General features: G+C 41.3%; 2 protein-coding genes across 9 annotated transcripts in view; both read right to left on the bottom strand.

The window, feature by feature from the left end:
- Positions 1-12,488, bottom strand: part of LOC137604239 (mitogen-activated protein kinase kinase kinase kinase 3-like) — a 28,368-nt gene extending 15,880 nt beyond the window's left edge. For 4 of the 7 annotated variants that reach the window (XM_068328254.1, XM_068328256.1, XM_068328257.1 and 1 more), the window contains exons 1-14: positions 12,348-12,488; positions 4,995-5,052; positions 4,556-4,646; positions 4,361-4,425; positions 4,199-4,254; positions 3,896-3,943; positions 3,625-3,667; positions 3,418-3,490; positions 2,890-3,021; positions 2,720-2,782; positions 2,516-2,597; positions 2,301-2,417; positions 450-528; positions 287-345 (exon numbers count right to left, since the gene is read on the bottom strand). In XM_068328254.1, coding sequence (XP_068184355.1) covers positions 287-345; positions 450-528; positions 2,301-2,417; positions 2,516-2,597; positions 2,720-2,782; positions 2,890-3,021; positions 3,418-3,490; positions 3,625-3,667; positions 3,896-3,943; positions 4,199-4,254; positions 4,361-4,425; positions 4,556-4,646; positions 4,995-5,052; positions 12,348-12,446 — 1,065 coding nt within the window. In that variant the 5' untranslated portion in view covers positions 12,447-12,488. Of the gene's footprint in view, positions 1-286; positions 346-449; positions 529-1,833; positions 1,909-2,300; positions 2,418-2,515; positions 2,598-2,719; positions 2,783-2,889; positions 3,022-3,417; positions 3,491-3,624; positions 3,668-3,895; positions 3,944-4,198; positions 4,255-4,360; positions 4,426-4,555; positions 4,647-4,994; positions 5,053-12,347 lie in introns of all 7 variants that reach the window. The other 3 variants (XM_068328252.1, XM_068328253.1, XM_068328255.1) reach the window with 1 other exon arrangement.
- Positions 12,489-13,333: 845 nt separating this feature from the next.
- Positions 13,334-17,631, bottom strand: thumpd2 (THUMP domain containing 2). Of its 2 annotated transcripts, none has more exons than XM_068328262.1 (11): positions 17,412-17,631; positions 16,657-16,789; positions 16,011-16,547; positions 15,742-15,875; positions 15,165-15,242; positions 15,014-15,066; positions 14,818-14,905; positions 14,582-14,653; positions 14,342-14,456; positions 13,955-14,075; positions 13,334-13,690 (listed from the first exon to the last, which is right to left on the bottom strand). In XM_068328262.1, exons 1-11 carry the CDS (start codon positions 17,562-17,564, stop codon positions 13,345-13,347), a joined length of 1,830 nt encoding a protein of 609 aa, XP_068184363.1. In that variant the 5' UTR covers positions 17,565-17,631; the 3' UTR covers positions 13,334-13,344. The 2 variants fall into 2 exon arrangements, with proteins under 2 accessions (XP_068184363.1, XP_068184364.1); XM_068328263.1 differs by having other exon boundaries at positions 17,454-17,631.
- Positions 17,632-18,685: the final 1,054 nt, after the last annotated feature.

Raw genomic sequence — 18,685 nt, 5'->3', positions numbered from 1 at the left:
AAAGCCTCTTCAGTGACGGTTCTACTCTGAGGTCTTTCTGAACATCTTACCTACTAAAAGATCTTTCAGAGGTTAAATCTCAACTGAACACAGGGAACTATGTGGATGGGTTTGGTGTTTGGTTTGACACACAATGACAACAACAGGGACTGATGGAGTGCTTCGTCTCATTTAGTGAGGATCATCCATGCTTGTGTTGGTAAAGTGATCGTCCCCAAACCCGTTCCCATCTCAAACACACACACACATGTTCATAAATTCAAACGTGCCACATCTAATAACCCACCGGTTCGTGATGAGGCTCTGTCTCCTTTCTCAATGGCGGATCGAACTTCACCTGACCAACTGAGGAAAGTTGAAGAAAGGGATGGTGAAAGAACAGAATTTAGAGGAGAGAGCTTACTGAATGAAAATGTTTTGATCCATGTCCACATTGTGTGCGAACTCACAGTTAATCTCCGATAGCGTTTTTTCCTCTCTGGCGCTCCTGCTGGTGGAACGAATACGGTGAGGAACGGAGACGGGAGACTGTCAGGAAAAACAAGGACACAGATAAGAGTCACACGACTGCTCAAATAATACACACAGTTTACATGCTACAAAAAAGAAGTTTGTAACACCTATGCATAAAACAAATCACTCGGTTTATTTTCCCATCGGTGGGATATGATGACACAGCAAAACAGGCAGCAACCAGTCTGTAACCAGACCACTTCTTAAAAGAAATCAGGAATAAATTGTAAAAAAAAAGAAAAAAGAATAATGAGATGCAAACATTTATGACTCTTACAGATCACATGAATTCTGACCAGCAGTTTTTGAGTAGACCAAACTTCCATCAACACCCTGTTGATACGGATCAATGAGAAGGTCAGGGTAACCCTATTTGAACGCTGTTGTAGATACATAACAATCCAAATCCTCGCAATCTCCTGCTTGTAAAAAAAGCTAAAAACACAGCAACTTGAAACCATGCTTCAAGACACGAACCGTCAGAGCACAGACCCATAAACAGACTGAATGATTTAAATTGTTTGTGATCATAGCACACAACTCAGTTAGTGACTGTAATGACCCCGGACCTGATGATGGCGTCCTTAAGTGACATTTATGAGCACCAAAATGCACTCAGTGTTTCCAAACTACTACTCAGTCCTCCTTAAATCACCGTTAGGTTGTTATTCCAAGTGAGAAAGTCTCTAAAACTCTGTTAGGTGTAGTTAAGTGGACAAAAACAAACCATGGTGTTAATAATCCATCCTGGATGAGGTTCGGGTGCGTTATTTAAGAAGTGTGATGTCACAGTTCAGTCGCCATCGTCATGACCGGAGCAATTTCTTCTTTATTGCTGCCACAGAACTTGAATGAAAAGAACTTCGGCGATCTGCAGCAGTTTAGCCAAGACCTCGACGGCACTGCCATGGAAGTGTTTTGTCACTCTCATATTCAAATAATGGGTGCAGCTATGTCTAAACTGGAGCAATAATTTGATATTGTGAAATCTTCTTTCATGTTCAGTGAAGTAGGAGAGGCCAGCAGGCTGGATTCTATCCCTGGTGTCAAACTCTTTGTAACTGTACGTCCACATGCCACACGAACAGTCAAAAGTGCACAGGGGTATGTTGAAACTATTTATGTCGGTGTCATGGTGATCCAAATCACATGCCAATGCCGGTTTCCATGACAACACCAGTAGACACTGAACCGAGTGGAAATCCAGTGACGGTTTCTGTTCATTCAGTTCTGTGGTTCACCCCAAAGTCAAACAACAGCTGACAGAGTCGCTCGTGTTACAACGACATCACTGCAGACACCGCAGCCTGCTGCCGGTACCTTTCTACGGGCTGCAAAACGGGGTGCACGCCGGGCACCGGGGCTTATGGGTAGGAAATATCCCCTGTACTTAAACTGAGGAGGGGGGTAGAGGATAGGGGGTGGGGAAAGAAAACAGTGTAAAAAAAGGAAGAGGGAAAGAGGAAGTAAAAGGGAGGGAGAAAGGAGACGTGCTACAAGGACAAAGACATGGAGGAAGATGAGCACAAGGAGAACCAAGGTGAGAGGAGTGAAATAAGAAGTGATGAGGAGGAAATGATAGAAAGAGAAGGGGAAGGACAAAAAGCAAAAAGATGAGTCATATGCGCCAAAGACAGAGACTGAGGCTGAGGAGGGTGGACGGTGATTGACGAAGGAGGATTTTAAGGAGCAAACGAGGAGATTGAAGGGAAGGAAGCAACATGATCATCACTCTGTTGACACATCTGAAAGCTTCGCTATCCAAACCTCGGAAGGTCGAAGGTTACCTCTGGTTCAGGGTCATCGTCGTCAAAATCGTTGAAGGTGCTGTGGTCGGGGTTGTTGGATTTGTCCAGCAGCTCAATGGCCAGCGTCCTGCTGAGAGGCTGGGACACGAAGGGGTGCTGGAAGGCGAGGAAAATGTTCACGTAACAGACTAACATTTTTACAGAACACCAGAACACGGGTCTAATCTGCATCGTTTACGTGTTTCCTTCCTGACCTGCAGCAGTTTCTCTGCCGTGGGCCTCTTTTTGGGGTTCTTGGTCAACGACAGTTTGACAAAGTGGTGGAAATTGTTTGTCCTGTTGTTCAACAAAGACAGAAATTTTAGAATGGTTACTTGTCGGCCTTGAATCAGGTGAGACAGATTAAAATGAGTGACCTTAACGGCAGAAGACAAAGTAATAAAAGAATCTCTTCTTACCACTTGAGTTTATCTTTTAATTTAGGCGGCTGGAAATTACTCTTTGTCATTAAAAAGAGAGCCCTAAAGAAGAAACCAGACAAAGCTCAAACCTTCAGCATCTGATTGATGTTATAAACATATAAATCACAATTATACTTTGTAAATCCACCATTCTTTTGTGTGTGTACCTCATTGGGTGCAGGTCAAACATGGGAGGTTGTAGCTCAGCCAGCTCTATTGCTGTAATTCCCACTGCCCAGATGTCACAGAGCTGGTTGTAACCTCCTTTCCTCTCCACTGCTGCAACCTCTGGAGCCATCCTATGGAGGGAGGAGGGAGAGAAAAGCACACAAACAGAAGTGTTTGTCAGTAAATGTGCTCAGTTTCTCCGTCACAGATTATCAGCACCACAACACTGACCCAAACTCGACATAATGCACCTGCCATGACTCCACTCTTTTAATAGCAAACAGAAGTGATTGGTATCCCTTTGTTGTTTGGGTTTTCTTGCAGCTACACTGACAACTGTCAGCTTACACAATAAACATAGGAAACATGCATTATAATATATGGTGTTATTGAATTCACATGCTTTCCCCCCAACCGCTCAGTCGCCTCTTGCATTCCAGTAAGAGGTTTTTACACTCGGTCTGATTGTATGCATAACCAGCACAAACAAACAGCGGAACGGATGGAGGAAAACCAGCACGTCTCACCAGTAAGGCGTTCCAATGAATGACTTCCTCTTGGCTAGAGTTGCGGTGATCTGGGCCGATACACCGAAGTCAGCTGTAGAGGGGAGGAATTGAAGGGAGAAAGAACAGAAATAGATAAAGAGTGATGTAAAAACGTGTAAATGAACGGTGAGCAGAGAGACAACACAATCCTGTTCGGATTTATTCAGCCTGGATCGCTGCTCTCACCTAGTTTAACGTAGCCGTTGTCTGTCAGGAGGATGTTGGCTCCCTGTCAGAGACAAACACACAACACATCAGCATCACAGTCGATTCAGATCAACCTGTGAAGGAGGAGTGCAGCCTATCTGTACAGTGGATTAGCATGGATCAACAAAGCCTGCAGCTATCAATCAATAATAACGTTAATCCTCAAAAACACAATCAGCACCAATAATGTGGGGATCAATTTACACCTGACAGGTGGAATATTTTATTTTTCAGGGTTCTGCAGACTCACCTTTATGTCTCTGTGCATTTTGCCTTTATTGTGTAGGTAGTATAAACCCTGTAAACACAAACACATAGCAACTGGTGTTACTAACAAGAGATGCTTTTCACTTTCGAAACATTTTGAATGAGATACCTCAAAGAAGAGGATTTAAATAAATAACTTGAGGCGGTTTTGTGACTTAAATGCACGACAAATACACAACTCTGAAACAGTTGAGTAAAAGTACATTCTGGTATATTTATCTCCCTGTCCTTCAAATAAAATAAAAAAATGCTACCGGAGTGAAAATAAATACATGCCAAACGCTACCTGCAGAGTTTCCCGTGACATGTAGGCTATCTGTGACTCTGACAAAGGCCCGGTTACTGCAGGAGGGAAACAGAGAAAGAGTGTGAGACAAAGAACAACTTGTTCAATTATCAAAATATGTGTGATTCGGTGTGTGTGATTCAGTGTGTGTGATGTTCTTGCCATGATAGAGATCCTGCAGAGAGCCTCCTCCGCAGTATTCCATACTGATCCATAACTTATCTCTCCTGCACCGAGAACACAGAGTCAGCACATATCAACACAATCCTCTCACACACTGTCGACTCACTCATATGTAATATGTCTCTCATGTGAGATGGCATCACGCGCTTTAATAACAACTGTTTTTACACTTACCGCAGATAACTGCCAAAATACGCTACGATGTTTGAGTGTTTGCAGTCCTTCATCATGATAATCTCCTGCTGGACAACAGCAAAGTCCTCACCTGGAGTTGCACACACACAAGTTAGTGTTACATTTGTGTTGGTGTGTGATTACATGATGGCGGTCTAACTCGTGTAGGCTGGTGGAAAAAAAGGACAGAGAAAAGATTTTTCTCTTTCTTTAGTGCAGGAAAAGGGGATAGTGCATGGTGACAGAGGCTGAAAGACAGTGATATCAATGGACGGATCTTTCAGCTTGAGAATAGTGGAAATAAAGAGTTGAGAGGAAAAAGAGAAGGGAAGAAGCTGGTAAGATGACTGCAGCAAAGAGAGGGGAGAAAAAGAGGAAGTAAAAGTGGTTTTTATGTTGGATAGAGAGACAGATGAGATAGAAAGATGAAATGGCTCACCCGGTTCCAGTTTGATGACTTTGATAGCAGCCAGCTCTCCTGTGTTTACATTACGAGCCTAAAGGGGGGAGAGAGGAGACAAACTGAGTTCATGGAGGCACTTAGTGAAAAAACTGACAGACAGATCTGAGACAAGAAGAAATAATGAACAACTGTATCCGATTACATCCAAATGCAGTGCAAGACGATGCGGCGATCAATGAACACAAACTCTATGTACAGTGTGGTGGAATGTCATTAAAGTAAGGATGGAGAAGGTATCAAACTAATTAATGATCAGCTCGATGAGGAATCGATATTGTTAACTATCAGCGATTAAAACATAGTTGATAATTATAGTCAACAACACGAGGCGGAGCTGCTTTCATTGACTTTATCACAGCTGCTCCACCCTCAGATAACGCACCAGGAACCTGTAGAGGAGGTGTGCAAATACCAATACATGGAAAAGAGAGGATGAAACAGACGAGGAGGAAGAAGAAGAAGAAGAAGAAGCAACCAGTCAGAGAGAATCCGCCATTTGGGATTTGGTTTGTAGCCACTTCTGCAATTTCAATCTTTCCTGAAAAGCTGACATCTACCAAAAAGTGCGGTTTTTGCAGGACTCTGACGTCTACTTTCTATAAATAGCGTGCCGTGTTTACATCCAGCAGCAGAGCTGGTGAGGCGGGAGAGGAATTCTAGAAGAAACACACATGAATAAAAGATGGTCTTTCAGAGGAAACATGAATTTCTTTGTCCCATAACGCTGAGAACGTGAAAGTACGAGCGCACATGAGGAAGAAAGAGACAGTTCGCACTTACTGATAAAAGCAAGGAATAAAATAAAAGCTTTGATACTAGGAGTCGTGACAGAACGACGTGTCACGTCTCGGACACAGCAGCTCTTTCTATAGCGCTGAGCTGTATTGCTTTGCAATTTCTAGTTACCATAGAGACTGATGAAAACATCCTTTCTGAAGCTGAATCAACTTCATCCAGCATTAGGAACGTGACATCGATGACTGCTTAACCACAGAACCAAATCATTCAATCTTGAATCGCATTGGAATCATTACTCAAGGAAAACAAACATCTGAAACGATTCTAGATCCAGACGATGATCTGGATCATCGCCAAAATCTAATCTAATGCTGAGTCATCATCATTCATAATCAGGTAACCGGGGGCTCTGTCGAGTCGATGTGGAGTATTTTTAATCTAGTTGAATATTAACATAAGAAGATTCAACAACGTCAAAGTAGGTTTTCAGTGGCACTGTTCTGTGCAAACTGAACCATCTGTTATTAGGGGTCGTCATGGTTACAATGGCTTAAAGACAAGTTTGTAAAAGAGGTGCCAACAGTAACCCAACTTCACCAGTATTACACCAGAGTTCTGCCCACACAAGTGGAATGCACAAACACAACAGAAACGAAGGAGAACTACGACGGGACAAACAGCCGCATCACTGTCAGGAATCTGAAACATTCCAGATGAAAACATTTATTTTTTATTATTAATTTCTTACACATGGAGGCAAAGATTCCTTTCAGGAGACAACTCATGCTTGAAGCAAAGCTGTGGTCAGAGCGAGGAGATATAAATTTGGATAGATAGATGGTTATTTTTCTAACCATCTATCTAGCCATACAATGAAACGCACAGAGAAAAGAAATTGATGGCAAAGACTGAGAACAGAGACGGCGTGACTTCATCAGCTGACAGCCCATAGATGACTCACGGCGCTCAATGTCAATGTCAGCGGCAACAGCACACAACTGGAGCCAACCAGCTGGTTGGTTGAAGTGTCTGGCGTAAACAGGCGAGTAACATAACCCTGTATTTAACAGGTCTTGATATCAGGCTGGACGACTGGACGGATTTTATTTCATAAGCTCTTGCTTTCAGAAGCTAAACATCTGTTACCAGTGACAATAAACCCCTATGAAGTGACATGATCGTCAGTAATCAATCAGCCATGGATGAGATCACCAATCAGTCAGAGACCTCACTTTTCACGTGGATGTTATGACGGCCTGAATAGGCGTTCCTTCTGTATGTTTTCTCAGACTTTTTAATTTCTAGAAAACGAGCCGTTGCACAAACGAGGCTTCGGTCTCCACGGTGCCAGATTTCAGCCGACACCAACGCAAAGCTGACCGGAAGGGCAAAAAGTGAGGAAAAAAAGAAGACAAAGAAGTCCTATTGGTCTTTGAGTAAAATACTGACTGATGGGAGTCCTTTAATATCACATTCAGCATCACAATCCTTCCTTTGAGGAAAGCAAAGGGCTTCAACTATTGAAAACTAGACAATCTGTGGCAGAGAAAGACAAAAACACCACAGGAATTTTTCGCATGCTGTAGTTGGAGAACTTAAAACCATTTGAGTTCATCACTCGGCTCGTTTGGCAGCATTCTTGACTTTCAGATTGGAGTTACGTTTTAAAGATGTTATGTGACGTGTAATGAGATGGCAGTGACTGATCGTCCCTCTGCGCCGGTGACGTACATGTTCAGACACACTCCTGGGACACTAACCCTAACCTGAAAGTACAGGTACTGTAGGAACATACAGCAGGATAGACATCATGTTTCTTAACAAGCCTTCGGCTGGCTTCGAGCACTCTCAGCCCAATCACATGAGTGCACAATCTCAAAATAGGATTTGACACTTTTACCCACCACAGTGCCAAGATTTTCCTCAACCTGTTCAACAGCAGTTGCTCCCTGGAAGAAGCATAAAAATGAAGTCGCTCCAAATAAACCTCCACATGTTTTCCCTTCCTGGTTTCTTAGCAATGATTTAGCTTTGAGCCAAAGAGATAAATCATAGTAGTAGGAGTGGTGGTGCCCATTATCGACTGCAATTTAATTGGGTGTCAAGATGCATTGGGGTTTTTTTTAAACTGGGTAACTAGGTCATCAAGCCCTCTTGCCTCTGACGAGTGCCCTTCTACTACAATGCCGGTTTAGCCTTAACTACTTTACATAATGCTATTACACAACATTTAATCTCACCTAAATGTTTTCTTTTTGGTAAACCCACTAAAATCATGTCAGTAAACCATTTCTGTTGATTTTAAACAGTGTGATAACCCCAAAATCTGTGGCACAAAGACAATGTAAGCCAAAGAGTATACGAGGAAAATGTTTTCCCGCTGTTACAGAGTTGATAAAGACGCCGCTTGAGACGAGATTGTGACAGTCGAACGATCAACGGAGTACAAATACTAGAAGAAACAATAATTTCCCTCTTAAGGAATCACAGATTTTTGACAACCATTATTTATTCACAGCCCTTCTGAAGTTTCTGGGTCTGTGCATCCATCTTGGAAAGCGACTGGAGGAAGAGTGACAAAAACAGGATGGTTCTGGCTCGGCCACATCGACGTGACGACACCATCATTGGGTTTTCTGGGTGTTTGTGTTTCACTGTAGGTCACTGGAATAGTATGAAACAATAGGACACACATGCACACAGAGGAAGTGACAATTCCTGCATTCCCGGACTGTGGCCAACCAACTGTACCCACCACACAAATACACACACACACACTGAAGCCGATTTGCCATTAACTGATCTCTATCCCTGCCGAAGGCTGTTGTCAGCCTCGACTTCCTCAACCCAGAACCAAAAGTACTGTCACCTTGACAAAACGGGCCAGCCATCCTATCTAAACAGAAGTTACGTCAGAACCACGATATCGGTAAGGATTCGGCCATGACCTACGGCTGCTATAACAACAGCTGATTGCCTTTTTTGTGGCTATAGATTACAATACTAAAGAGACACATAAGATAATTGAATTTTGTTGTTTGCTGCTTGCTGAAAAATCTGCTGACAGGAAATTCCTCACACTGTTGGGAGTTACACCTGAAGGTCTGGATGGAAGGACCAAGAAACACCTTTTAAACACATTATTCAATGCGTCCTTCAAGTGTATAACAACAAGATTGCAACCAGATTCTCCCACCTGGATTCAAAAAGTATAAATCAAATGACCTATTCATTAAAAGTCTGATGCGGGATTCCCACTTTGGGCGTACAGATACAACTGCAAAGGGAAGCCTCGCCCCTTTAGAGGTATATTTTCTTCATACAAGTGACATCTTATATATAACTAACACAAACAGTTCCATCTGCACAGCACTTCAAGTGACCAAAATGACACACAGCCCAAAACGAGGATAAACAGTTGGGATCAACTCTGTGCTGTTAGTGTGTGAGATGTTTGGCTGGATAACATCAAATCAGAAAATTTCCTGACTCATCTAGGGACAAACCTGAACACAGCAAACGGGTGTTTACAAAGCGCCTCATCTCTCCCTGGGGAGAGACTAAATAACTTCATCTGAGTTTGGTACCGAAAATGCTTCAAATGTGTTGGCGGTGGAAAAATTACTGGTGCCAGGCTTCATACAAGAAAGAGACCAGGTCAGCGTGTCCCACAGAAACCTCCTATGGAGGATAAGGAAGGTTATACATCTGTGATCTTGTATTTGGGAGGATTGCCACGATCTCAGCCGATTCCTCCTTCAGTTAATTGATACAGACGAAGAGGCCAAGGAGACAACAAGCGTCAACACAAGCTTGTCTGCTCAAACATTCCTACCCAAGCCACAGATTTTCACACAGCAGAACAGCCAAATATAGGCATCGAAGAGGTTTGCTCAGCAGAGCCCCGGTGCTCACATCCCTTAATCCGATGGTTTCAGGTTTGAGCCCCCAAGTGTCCTTCGGCAAAACCTTGGTTCGCTGTAAGCAGAAGCATTAAGATCATAACAATTAGTGTTGTCTGCAGTACATCAGCAGTGTGGACTGCTCCACCGACAGCCAGCAGTCTCCTCAAAACTCCTGTCATGATTATGTAAAATAGATGACATTTTTTTTGCCCTTTTAAGCTGTTCAACCTCAGAGAATTATTCACCTGTGTCAGCTGTATTGGCTGATAATGATCAAGAATTATACAAATCAGATTTTCTTTCACTTTACCATAAGAGAATCTTATAGAAAAAAGACAGTATATAGGATGGAAGTGGAAGGAGCAAAGTAAGATGGAAAATGATACTGAAGAGAAGACCAGAAAGAAAAGGATTCAAAAAGGGGTAGAGAGGAAAGCAAGTAGTGAAGGAAGCAAACAGGTGATGAAGGGGAGAACTGATTTAAAAATGTCAAAAAGAACTGACGTGGGAGGGAACTTCAGCTACTTTTTAAATCCTCTCTTACAACAATTACGTGAGATTTTTAAATTTATATTAAAAAAAAGTCTCAGGCATCTTTGAGTCATTATTGGTGGTAAATGTAATCACTTTCATTTAAATCTTTGTTGGGTAATTTGAGTTCTGTTTGCATTCTAATTCACTGCAATTATAAATGTCAGCAAAACTGTTCAGCCAATATTTTAGTTACCCCTGAAAAAAACAACAACTATTATAATGGCACTGTAGTAGAAATGACTGAAAGATAATTATAGTTTACTGAAAAATGTTGAAGAACACTCTGGCTAGAGCTGTCCGTCTCCTTATCTGTCACTGATTAGATAACAGGCATCAGAAGAATAAAACATGACGACATTTTGAAATTTGTGCTTTCCAAACATCTAGAGAAGAGAGGTAAAAAAAATAAAATTTTTATCAAATATGACATCATCCATATCCAGTAAGTTCACCTTAGCTTGCATAAAGACAAGACGTGTTATAAACTTCTTTTAAAAACACTATAATAACAAATTATTGGCGCAGTCTACAAGAAGCTAAATTATGGGTATTAGCAGAGATAAATCCATATATAACACATCCCTAACTGGACGTAAACCATAGCAACAAGGTGATGACCTTTAGATGAAATAATCAATGGACGAGAAGAGAATCCTGGAAATGTCAAACATTTATATGTCAGTAATAACTAAACAGAGCCTGGAAGTTAATCAAACTCAATCTATTCCTGTTTAACTTTTCAATGAGTCTCAGAATGAACTCTAAAGGCTCTCCATCGTTCAGCAGCGAGATTAAATTCCTCACAACACAAACAACCGCAGACATAAACAGTGTGGATGTTGGAACTCCAATAATCTGGGAGGCAAAACTGTCACCAGAGTGAGGCATCTATAACGTGTTATAACGTGTTATAATCCTCTGTAGTGCACTTGACATTTCTTGTTATTTTTAAACGCTATAGTGTGAATAAAACATTCTAGAGGAACTTTTTGAGATGTGTGAAGGTCTTTATTTACACGCTCCTGTAATGTTATGCCTTTAGCATGACATGACGACTAAGTATGCGACCGTGGCTGCGTTTTATCCGATGTAGCCTGTAAAGAACGCAGTGTGTGGCCGAGACTGTATGGGACTTGGGTCGCAATTCACGGACTTCCTTTCCTTTAGGATGCAGGCTGTTCCAAACACAGGCCCCGAATCAGGAGCGAGGCTAAAGCAACAGCCCGGCCACGAAACCCCACAGCTTCGTAGATGTTAGCTAGCTAAGCTAGCTTTAGCTGGTGGTAGCTTAGGAATGCCTTGATAGTGTTGTTGTAGCTAGCTTAGCTTGATTTCATCTGTCAGTTTTCTGTTACGGCTATACGGAGTTATCTTTAGCCACTTGAAAAAAAGCTCTTTGTTATTAAGTTTAATAGCGGAGCTAAAAGTTTATTTTTGATTCAGTTGGAGGGTTTTTTTCCGCAAATGCAGCAAAATTACTGCGTGTTGTTATGTTTGCCTCAACCCCCCCCCCCCCCACGAAACAACCAGAGCCTAGTTAGCTTCTAGTTGCTAACATGTTACCTGCGCCCATTGTCGGACAGCTAGCAGTCAAACCTCCACATTTCCATACGTCTTGGTTAATTGTTCTTTTCTTGCTAAATTATCGCAGTACCCAGACGACTACCGCAGACTGAAACGCGTTAAAAGGATGTCACCGGAACACAAGCAACATCTTTGGAAACGTCTCACACTTGTAGAGTTAAGGGTAGGTTATTTTTCTTTTTGACAAATTCAGATTTGTTTACCCGAGGTCCAACAGATTTACAGATAACGTTAGCAAAAATGGTATATGCTTTCTTGACAGCAGGACATTATTTATTAAGCTATATCCATGATGTCCAAAACGTCTGCTCAATAATCTGGAAGTAAGGCCAAAGCAATGACACTTAAAATTACAGCCTCGGCTGTCAAATATGGAGCGTCAGTAGAAAGAAGCAGTATTGCATCAGTAAACAGAAAAACTTAAAAGCAATGTTTTTATTGATTCGGTAAGATCTTATTATGCATACATAATGTGCATTCAACAAATGAGTTACGACGGGAAGCTAATGCATGACCAATATTTGTCCGATAATGGAACTCTGTTTTTGCAGCCGTACTGCAGTTCTACCTTGTACACATCTCCGTATGTGCCGCTTCCTATCCTCTGGATCAGCTCGAAATCCTCCTGCGGATTCCGCCGGGACAGGTCGACACTGGAGTTCATCATTTCCACTGCCGTTTACGGCGCCGAATGCGCGCCTTAGACGAACTCCGACAATGTATGAAAACAGATATTTAACAGAAATAAACATACGGCGTCAGAAAATCCCAGCCCGAGCCCAACGTAGCTCCAACATGGCTTCCACTGCGCATTGCGCATGCGCACTAAGGTATTATGGCGTAGGTTCCACAGACAAGCGGATGGTTCAATTTCAAGTTGCGACTCGTCTCAAAGTGCGATAATAAAAAAAAAGGAACAATAAATACTTATTTTGTTGGGGGGGGGGGGTGACCTATCTTATTTGATTCAAACAAATTGATTATATTTTAACTGGTATTCCATAACCAAAGTAATAAATTGAACGTGAAATTGCTTCCAATCTGCCCATCAACTAAAATCCCGGACAGGGACATGAATGAAAACAACAACGCGCTGTTTGGCCTCATGTGGCTCCGACGCAAAACTGGGCTAAGTAGGGCTAACAGCAGCATATGGAGACATAGTGCTTCAGCCTACAGGCTCTGAAAACTGGCAGGACAGGAGTCCCAACAACACAGATGTCGTTCCAGTCTGCTCAGAAGAAAATGTACGGTGTTACGCCACATTTTTGTGTCCATTAAAAATTAAACTTAAAAATTAATTCCCAGCTGACGCTTACTTTAGATCACATACCAATTTAGCGAAAGGATCTCCAACAAATGTTTCTTAGTGCTGTTTGAGTTTTTTTTAAAAACATTTCCGTTCCACCTTTCTTACAATTTATAAAACAGATACATAACTCAAATTCAACATTATTAAAAATACATAACACATACATAATATTTTCATATTGTTATGTATGTTGTTATGAATAAGCAATGAAAAGTAGCTATTTACATTGCAGTGTAACTTCCACCAAATCTTATCAAGTGTCCATCTTGACATATTTATGGATAAGTCCATCTATTAAGCCTAAGCTGACTCTCAGAGTGGCCTCATGCTTCAGGGAGGAGAAAACAGGAGGCTGATTGTGCTGCTTTCCAGCCTGATGGTGCGGGTTCTGTGTCGGTGGGGAATTTATTCTCTGGTGGACTTGGATAGTTTGCTGCCTGGTGGAAGATAGAGATGACGACGTGCACACAGGTGTCCCAGTTTGAGGATTTGTTTCCTGGTTACATGATGTAGCGTCTTTCTGCATTGTGAGTTTTTTCAGCTGACAGGACAACGTAGGACTCAGAAGGAGAACCATGGTACCTCCGACACTGAGGACCCTAGACAAAGAATAAAATCACTTTCAACTTGTTTAGACTGTTATTTTTAAACATCAGTCATACTGACAAATGTAAATGAAACTCATTTCAAAAATAATAGGACAGAATCCAATATTTATATCATACAGTTTATGATCTGTTATGAATTCTGCACAATTCATAAAAAAGCGCACAGAGAAAGACGTGGCTTTGCAAAGGAAACTTGTGATTTTCTTATTGACTGCCCCGAACTTAATGAAAGAGTGGACACAAGCAGGTACAAACCTCTCCATCTCAGTGAGGATAAGTGGCAGGTTGGCAGCCATATCTGCTGTGGTGCCAAACTTCCTGCCAAATGGCAGATCAGAGATGACAGCATCCACACTGGCACTGGGCAGAGGCAGCGCTGCACACACACACACACACACACACACACACACACACAGACACATGGGAAAACAAACCGGCCAGGACATAATGTGATACATGTCGGCAGAATACACACACTTTTTTTTTCACCAACATGTTTCCTCCTTCTGGCCTTTCAACCATTTACACAACCTTACAGGGCAGATCTCTCTAGATATGAACATAAACTCTGTCAAAAATATAAAAGCTTTAATGATACACATCCAACATTTTTCCAGGGATCATTTTGTGCAGGTTTCCTACCCATGGATGAAGCTTTCAGCAGGTGCACTCTGTTTCCAAGCTCTGCAAACTCTACATTCTCATTGGCCTTCTGCAGCTGTCCATCATCTATATCCACACCCAAGAAGCAAGCAGCCTGTAGATCACAATGAGGGTGACAGATTATTCACAACAAAAGTCTCGCCATCATTTTTTAAAAAAATTCCTAAAACCTGAAGTGTTAATTTTTTTAAAGGTTTTTAAAGGTTTAAATTAGATCACCTGGTGCTCCTGGGCTGCTTCTATTAAGATAGTTCCCACTCCACACATTGGGTCGACCACACAGGAGCCTGGCTGGGAAAAAAGATATAACATCCATTGCGACTGTGACTTAGGGGTGACAATATATTACATTCCGATTGTTACATTCATTAGGTTTAATTTTCCCAATGATTCATCTTTGGTTTTTGGGGGAATTGGTCAAGGAATCATACGTGCGAAAAATGGAAGATCTCTACCTGTATCTGAACCAGTGAAGACATAGCCCAGGCTACAGTAGACCTCAGACCTGTGGTTTTAATGTAGCACCGATTAGCCAGAGGTGACCTGAAGCAAAGAGACAGAAGACCCATAAAATATGACAACCAATCAAATGAACTGGACCTGCCAAGATCATGTGAATTCAATAGTAAATCTCAACTGAAGAGAAATAACCTAGTAAGTGGGATTCCCAGCAGGCAGAGGTCATCACTCAAATAAACATTCACCTGCAGAACAGAGTAAAAATACCTGTTAGATTTGAAAGGACAGGCATCACCAGAAATAATAATAGTGATAATGATCAACCAAGCAGATTTTATTCCACCTCCAGATGTGGATTCTTCAGGTCACTCCTCCATCCCAGACGTCTGCTGACACCTACTCCAATCACTTTACTCACCTCCTACATTAAAACACAAAAAAATCCAGTTAGTCCTATGAAAATGTACTCCTAGAACTGAGATCCATCTGTAACATCAATGGTTGGAAGAAACAACTGTTCTGCAAGGGTCATATAGACAATGGCTAAACTTCAATGCAAATGGAGTAGAATGCTGAATAAATCAGCTGTGAATTCATTTTGAGATGCACTACCTTTGTTTTAATGATAGACTTTGGGTTTAGAACTCTATGGAAGATCTGTTCTTGAAGCATTATTTATTCCTCAGTACAGAATTCAATGCAAAGCTGTCAGTAACATTTTGAATTAAATGACCTGCCTCAGGATTCTGAGTGTCTAAGAAACAAAAAAAGCAAACGTTCAAAATATACTTCTAATCTAATCCACAATTCAAAAGTTCTCTATTCAGGCAACTCTTCACCATGTTTCATGGTAATCTGGCAAGTAGTTTAGGTGTAATTGACAAAAACAGTCAATCACAGTGATCACTAACTTCCTCTACCTGTGAGCTGAAATGTCGGGACAGAGATCCTGTACACTTGCAACAAATCCGAAAAGACACTGGGATAGAAGGAGGCTCCTGAACGATCCAGCTGTGTCTCAGTAGATTCTTATCGTTCCCCCCGGTAGTTTTCTCTTTATTAACACGAGGGCAGACATGCAAAGACAGAATGAAAAGCAGTTAAAAACAACAGACATGACATCTTAACCTTTAAATTTGATGTGACAAAAACTGAAGCAAAAATTTTATTGAAATAAAAATCTTCTCACCATTGACCACTCGTTCCAAAGCTACGTCTTCCACGACGCCACTCATCCTCCTGTTATCCTCCACATTTTGGTCTTGTACTGGTGTCTTACGGTCATTGTCAGTGTTCACAAGTTTTTCAAGTTTAACATTTTTTTGACTCCTGCAGAACTTTGTAACCATTCCATTCTCTTCTTCTCCTCGTCTCCATTGTTCCTCATGGGTGATCTCCTTCTCTTCATGCTTTTCATTTGTAGAGTCATGAACTGCACTCCCTCTTCCCTCCTGCTCTTCTTCATCATCCCTCTTTCTCTTTTCTCCCAGTCTTTCTCGGACATTTCTCTGGCAACCACTTGCCTCCCTCTGTCCTCCTGTACAGTTTCCAGACTGCACTCTGCACATCCTTTCAGCTTCGCTCCTTCCCTTCTCCTCCCCGCCCTTTGTCGTCACCCCCTTAGTCTTTCTGTCTTCCATCTCCCCCTGCAGGCGCTTCCATGTCATTACAGCACTGGTCCACTGTTTGCAGTCACCCAGCAGTCTGGACCTCAGCACAGAGGCAGCTTGAATGGTAGAAACATAATAAGTGGAATCAAACAAGCTCATTTGCCGCTGGGTGTTTGTTTTTTTAAAAAAAATTATTTTATTTAAGTGTGTAAGGATTATCTGTACCTGAGTGGGAAGGAAGATTCACAGGTGAATCCACCTTCAGCAGGAGAAAGAGTCTCTCTGCAGCCTTCAGCTCACTGATTCTACTGATGTCTGCACGGGAGCTGAACAACACTTTACCTGACATTTGACACACCTGGACACACACAACAAAACAACATTTATGAGATGATAAATAGACCATAAGGAAACATATTCATTCATATTCAGCGATTCATCAGAATTCTAGCAGTGTTAAAAGCACAACAGTCTGCCTCACTTGTAAGAAACAAAACACTGGCCTTTTATGGCCTCTTTATTTAATTACTTAAAGTTTGACATGAATCTCATCGAGTACATCCACTTTGGTAATTTAGTTTAATGAACTAGAAGGGTTCATCACGTCAGGTTTATGTCCATTTTGGCAGAATACCAGAAGCTTAAATAACTGGACTTGTGTTGTCTGCCAACTCAATTTATGCTGACTTTGCAGACAACATAAATTACAGTATGTCAAATAATGCATTCAGCTCATCACTTCATCATGGATTATACTTCTAAGGAGCGGACAGCAGATTAATAATGTTAAGCATTGATGTCTATTTACTGTAAGTGTCAGATCTATCATTAGTGATGAACAGTCAAGGAGAAAAATATCGTTTTGAGCCGTGGAAATCATTACTGAATTGTTAACACTTTGGAGGGGACACCTTCCAAACTCAGCGTGGTGCGGGAGTATGAAAGGACAGTGAGAAAAATCAAAACAGCTCCATTCAAACCTCTCCAAAAGAACCCCTCAGCAGATCGACACTGATACCCACATCTTCAGCGGCCAGTTTCTTCTTCACCTCGTCCATTAAGAAACGCTCCATCCCGTTTCCAGCGGTACAAAAATAACGAACTAAACTCCCCTCTCCAACTGGTTCGGTCATTATGTTGTATAACCTAACTTAGCGTAATTAAATAGAAGTTGGTTGTAGCTTCGACTTCCCCCCAAGCGCGGCCATATTGGATTTCTTGTTTATACCGGAAACGGAACTACGTCATCAAATTGTAGTGACTAATCTCTGCCGGCAGGGGTCTCTCTCGCAGCAGAAATCACCGCTTAAAAAAAACATGTACCTGTATACATCTAGTTGTACTTCAAAACGAAAAGAAATCCCACAACAAACAAATAAGAATAAGAAATAAATCAGTCTGTAATGGATAACAAGGGGGGCACCATCACCAATGGAAACAGTAATGAACTCTCCCAGAAATTTGTTCTTCTGCATGATGAAGGATATTTCAGCAGGTCACACACTTAACACGGAGTGTTCATCAGCACCATAATCCATTGATAGTTTTAATTAAAAAATGATAACGGTTGGATTTATTGAGTTTTCACCCAACAATACACAATTCAGGCAAACCCTTTTCTTTGTGATTCCTCATTTCTTTCAACTCCTATATGCCATGACTGTTTTCATTACTCCACAATATTGGATGTATCCATGTAGAACGAAGACATTAATATTACTTTCAACAGCTGCCATTTGCAATAATTATCTCACTGCTGCTAAGTGAATAGAACATAAAATGGATGCTCTCTGACACAGCAGCCATGGCATGATGTATTACTATACATTAAGCTTGTTTTTAATCTCTTTCACACCCCATAAATGGTCTGAAGTGGGAAGATAAAGCAAACAGAAAAGAGAGGATATCCCAAGCTGAATAGAGGAGGAGAAATGATGAAGAATACACAGAAAATGTTAGTTATGTATGAAGCAATACATTAAAGACTATTAATGACAGTAAACTTCATCATGTTGGAATAACAAGTGCCCTAATTTTTGTTTTTGTTTTTTACAACTGATAGGTTTTTCAAATTAATGCACAAAATTATTTTTAAATTCCAAATAATGAAGGAAAAATCTGATTTTTGGATTATACAGATAATAAAAGACTTCAATGCATACATGTGACCTTAATTGTCAGGTCAGCCTTTTGTATTTGAACCTGTGGTTAGATTTGTTTGCATTGAGATGCAGATTGGCAAATACATAAAAAC

The sequence above is a fragment of the Antennarius striatus genome, chromosome 11 (genome assembly GCF_040054535.1).
Source record: "Antennarius striatus isolate MH-2024 chromosome 11, ASM4005453v1, whole genome shotgun sequence".
Classification (NCBI taxonomy): Eukaryota; Metazoa; Chordata; class Actinopteri; order Lophiiformes; family Antennariidae; genus Antennarius; species Antennarius striatus.
Note: the sequence above shows the minus strand (reverse complement) of the source record. Positions and strands in the feature narration are given on the sequence as shown.